The following is a 5,195-nucleotide window of genomic DNA, read 5'->3' on the forward strand; positions in this document are numbered from 1 at the left end:
CTCGACCTAGCGCGATGCCCTCTGCCAGGGCCCGCGAGGCCAACACTCCGGGGCCCTCCATCACCGTGCCGGTGTCCACGGGCCCCCAGGCCGCCACGTACACGTCCACGTGTTCACGCTCATAGGCTAGGGCGGCCGCCTCCGTGGCATCCCACACCACGTAGCCAAGCATCCTGATGGCCCCCACGCCCGACCACGGCGCCACGCCCATGCCGCACAGACCGTTGTGGTGGGCGGCGGCAATGATACCCGCCAGCTGCGTGCCATGTCGCGACCACGGCACCGGCGTCGGGTCCGGGTCAGCGTCCAGCAGGTCCCACGAGGCCGCCGGGTCATAGTTGAGGGCCAGATCCAGATGAGTGAGCTCCACCCCATCGTCCAGCACCGCCACGCTCACGCCACCGCCTTTGATGCCGGCCTCCCACAGCCCCGTCACGTTGAGGTGCATGCCGCCGCCCGGCTCCAGGTACCACTGCCGCCACCGCAGCGGGTCTTTCGTTGCCAGCAGGTCCCACGGGGACTTGGGGGGCGTGCGGTCCAGGCCGCCCACGTCCCGTGCGTAGCGGCTCGCCAGCCTCATAAAGTACGCGTCGTCGCCATCACCACTCTCGCCCACCTGGTTGGTGTCGACCCGCACGGGCTCAGTTTTCCGGCCGCCGGAACTTCGTCGACGTCCAATTTGTCTCTCAGACCACACGATGAGGCGGTGAATCAATCCCTCTTTCACTGACTTCGGCAAGGCATTGTTCTGGCCACCGCCCCCGCCCCCACGCATAAGGAAAACATTATTAAACACTCGCCCCGTCACCGCCAAGCCGAGGTCCGCCGCGACGCTCCTCGCCACCGCCTCGTCCGTCGTGAGCAGCTCCACCGCCCACAGCTGGTTGCCGTCCTCATTCAGCGCCCCGGCGGCCTGCCCCGCCAGGCTGAGGGTGGCCACCAGGAGGCGCACAGAGAGAGTCCTCATCACTGCACCATCAGCAGCAAAGTAACGCGTCGCTCACTCACTCATAGTAACTCGCACCACGTCGGAAGTCACCTTACTGAGGAATGTCGTGGCGAGGCGAGGGTGGCGGGTCACGGCGGCGCGAGGGTAGGGAGTGCCACTGCCCCGCTGCCCCGCGCCACCACCACAGCTGGTACAGATATAAGCGAGATGCCAAAGAGGAGCTCGTGTTTTTCCTGACGCCTGAAATCGACTTACACACCTGGCGCCGTGATGCACACGCGGCCCTTGGTCAGCACCCACGAAAAATAACAAAAAAGAGAACTGCACCCATCGTCACCAGCACTACACTGATGACGAGAGGAGAGTGTGTGGCCCCGTTACGTGACAGGCCAGCAGGGTTGCCACGTGTGCCCGCCAGTCGTCACGACACTTGTCTCTGTTAACCTTCCCGGGCGTCCCTCAGGAGGCGGCGACGAAAGCGATGGTGGGGCTTTGTTTGGCCATAACTTTGCCTTCGAAGGCCCAGGGAACCCGTCAGCAGCAGTGGAGGTGACAGAGGGAGGATGAGGGCGTGGGACGGGGACGAAGGAAGAGGAGGAGGAGGAGGAGGTGGTGGTGGTGGAGACGGTAGTAGTGATAATGGAGGAGGAGGAGGAGGTGGAGGAGGTGGTGGTGGTGGAGACGGTAGTAGTGGTAAAGGAGGAGGAGGAGGAGGAGGGGAAACAGATGGGAGAGAGAGGGTTGTCAGGCCAGCGAGAGGGACGTCGGGGGTACATTTGCTTTGTTGTCAGCTCCCAAAGCGTCGTGGGAGCTGCGTCGACGAGACCGAGAGGAGAGCAGCGCCTCGCCTCCCCAGCAAAGGTCGTTCCCAGCTGACTCAAGCAAAACAACAACAACAACAATAATCACGCCACGCCTTTAAACCACTGCAGCCACGCCACAACCTGAGCCATGAAAACCGACACCAGGAAAATAAGCAAATGACACTATCTTGATTTACTTGTTTAACTGAGGCTTTGTTTTTTCTTTATTCTTCCGTTGCTTAAGTGGATGGTTGATTGAAGTGAAATGTTAAGATATGCCTTTGCCGTCCTCTCTTACATGTGTTTGGTGTCTGGTCGTCTCTCTCTCTCTCTCTCTCTCTCTCTCTCTCTCTCTCTCTCTCTCTCTCTCTCTCTCTCTCTCTCTCTCTCTCGTTCTGATTAATTGTATTGCTTCCTCTATCTACTTGCCTCCCTCACACTCGTTTCTCTTTTATTTTTATTTTTTTACGTCTCTCCCTCCTTTTATGCTCCAATCTCCACTTTTCGCTTAATCTGCGTATGTATCTTCCCGTTATCACGCCCTCTTAACCTTAAGCACTCCTCCTCTCCCTCTCCTCACTTCCTCCCTTCATCCCTGGGGCCGTTTATCCTCCCTGCCTTACGTTTCCCCTCCCACCTGTACTCCTCTTCCCTTCCTCACCTCGCCTTGATATCTGCATAAGACCGTTTAGGGGGTTGTCACTTGAAGGACCCCAACCCTTATGTTCCTTCAGGGCGGTGCTGTCCACGGCCTGTCACGGCGTTCTCAACTACACTACCTATAGGAAATGTACGCGGCCCTCAGAGATATTTCCCTTCCCGTCTCTCTTATCTTACATCCCCTTTTCTTTTCACCCTCTTCTAGTTTCCTTGTTTTCCTTCCCCTTCTTCTCTCTTACACCCCTTTTCCTTCTCTCCCTCGTGTAATTCTCTCTTCATGTTTCCTTCTTTTCCTTCCCTTTCCGCTTCCTTACGTCCCCTTTCCTTCTCTCCGTCTTGTAATTCTCTCAAGTTCCCTTCTTTTCCTTCCCTTTCTACTTCCTTACGTCCCCTTTCATTCTCTTTCTCATCTAGTCCCATTCTTTTCCTTATTCTTTCTCCTCTCCTACATCCTCCTTCCTTCTTTTCCTCCTCTCTTTTCTCTTCTCTTATATTTCCTTTCATGTTCTCCCTCTTATAGTTCCCTTTTTTTCCTTCCCTTTCTCCCCCTTTGCATACTTTTCCTTTTCCCTCTTCTAGTTTCCTTCTTTTCCTTCCCTTCTCATTCCCCCTTCCTTACCCTCTCATTCCTCCCCCTTACATCGCCATTCCATCTCTCCCTCTCCTGGTTGCTTTTCCTTCCCTTCTCTCCTCCCTTACACCCCCTTTCCTTCCCTCCCTCTTCTCTTCTCCCCGCACCTCTTACCTGATTTCTGCGCCTCGGGGTACTTAGTAATGAGTGAATATGTTTTGTCGGGGAATTTGTGTTGTTCCTATGCTGGTGAATGTTGAAGCTCGAGTGTTTCTCCGAACTATATTGGCTTGCGTGTATGTTGTTGTTGTTTTGAGTATTGTGCTTTAGTTAATTAGGAAGTCAGGGTTGTTGTTGTTGTTGTTTATTCCTTCCGCTTTGTGTTTTCGGAGACAAAGACAGCAACAGACCGACAGACAAACGCAGACGATCTCTCTCTGTGAGCGAAAGACACACGAAGGGAGAGAGAGAGAGAGACAGGGACAAAGAGGCAGGAGACAAAGAGAGACTTCAATAAACAGAACATCGGGAAGTGGAGGAGAAGGAGGAAAAGGAGGGCGATGAAGATGAGGACAAGGACGAGGATAAGAAAGTTAGAGTGAAGGAGGATAACTAAAGCAAAAAAAACTAACTATGAGAAGGGTAAGGAATAGGATAGGGAGTCTGGGGGAGGAGAAGAGAAAATGACAAAAGAGAAGAGGAAGAGGAGGACAGTAAAGAAAAGGAAAAAGAGAGGAGGACAAGGAGGAGGAGGAGAACTATAGGAAAGGGATGTAGAAGGAAGAGGAGGTAGAGAACAACAAAGAAAAGGGAAAATGAGAACAGTAACAAACAGGAGGAAGAGGAGGAGAAGGAAGAGGAGGTAAACGACAAAGAGGAGGAGGAGGAGAAGGAGAAGGAGAACGAGGACGGCAGAGATGTGGAGGAAAGAAGGAAGAATAACACACAGCACCAGTAACCACACACACACACACACACACACACACACACACAAACACACACTCCAATAACCCCCTCTACCCCTTTCCCTCCTCCTCCTCCTCTTCCTCCCACCCTGGAACTCTCAACCAATACCCAGCGCGGGAAGACGGCTGCAAACTTAACATGAGCTGAGAGCACCTGGGCTGAATGTATCGATAAAGCCTCGTAGGACGGCAGGCAAGCTGGGGCCTCGGCTCGAGACTCGGGTGCAAGGAGGTTATACGACGAGCAGCACTTACGCGCCTGTTACGTCCCACCACTGCGCCTTTCCCGGAATTGTCAAGTAGGAGAAGGACCACAATGACGAGGAGGAGTAGGAGGAGAAGGAGTGGTTGAAGAAAGAAGGCCCTGTGTGATTGTGTGTTCTCCTTCTCCCCCTCCTCCTTCTCCTCCTCTTCCTTCTACTCAAACGACAACGAGAAGTAGGAGGAGGAGTTGAAGGAAGAAAGCCGTGTTCGTCCTTCTCCTGACCCTGTTTCCCTTTCTTTGTTTTCTGCATTTGTTTTGGAAAGGTAGAGGAAGGAGAGTAGGAGGAGGAGAAGGACCACAACGATGAGGAATAGGAGGAGAAGGAGTGGATGAAGAAAGAAGGTCCTCTGGGATTGTGTATTCTCTTCCTCCCCCTTCTTCCCCTTTTGCTTCTCCTATTCAATGTGTCTGTTCTTCTCCTCCTCCTCCTCCGCCTTTCGTTTCTAATCAAATGGCGACAAGAAGGAGGGGGAGTGATTGCAGGAAGAAGTCCGTGTATGTTCTCCTCCGCCTCTCGCTTCTCCTACACAAGCTCTTCTCTTCTCATTTTCTATCTAAACGTTTTTTTCTATATTTGTTTTGGAAGGGGAGAGGAAGGAGAGGAGGGGGGAATGGGAGAGGAAGGAGGAAAGACTCGTATAACTCCTTCCTCCTCCTCTTTCTCAAACTTTTCTCGCCTCGTCACATTTTCTCTTTTCTCTTCTCTAATACCTTCCACTGCTTTTTCTGCTTTAGTATTTTTTTTCCTTTTTTTCTCTTTTTTCCCTCGTGGTGGTCACCGTAACGATTGTAAAAGTGAAATTGCTTCAGAGCGGTTAGTTGGGGAAAGTATAACGTGATTTGAAGTGCAGGGAGCGTGTGTGTGTGTGTGTGTGTGTGTGTGTGTGTTACAGTATATATATATATATATATATATATATATATATATATATATATATATATATATATATATATATATATATATTTTTTTTTTTTTTTTACC

At 52.1% G+C, this 5,195-nt stretch overlaps 1 protein-coding gene and 1 long non-coding RNA gene across 2 annotated transcripts in view; one reads left to right on the forward strand and one right to left on the reverse strand.

The window, feature by feature from the left end:
• The window catches only part of LOC126998061 (uncharacterized), a 6,335-nt gene extending 4,939 nt beyond the window's left edge, over positions 1–1,396 (reverse strand). The window contains exon 1 of the mRNA XM_050859438.1: positions 1–1,396. This exon is cut by the window's left edge and continues 1,965 nt beyond it. Within this exon, the coding sequence (XP_050715395.1) occupies positions 1–967 (967 nt within the window). The 5' untranslated portion in view covers positions 968–1,396.
• A 20-nt stretch (positions 1,397–1,416) lies between these two features.
• LOC126998063 (uncharacterized) lies at positions 1,417–2,860 on the forward strand. Its single transcript, XR_007752614.1, has 2 exons — positions 1,417–1,558; positions 1,616–2,860. It is a non-coding gene; the product is annotated as an uncharacterized LOC126998063 (long non-coding RNA).
• Positions 2,861–5,195: the final 2,335 nt, after the last annotated feature.

This window comes from Eriocheir sinensis, chromosome 13 (genome assembly GCF_024679095.1).
Source record: "Eriocheir sinensis breed Jianghai 21 chromosome 13, ASM2467909v1, whole genome shotgun sequence".
NCBI classification, from domain to species: Eukaryota; Metazoa; Arthropoda; class Malacostraca; order Decapoda; family Varunidae; genus Eriocheir; species Eriocheir sinensis.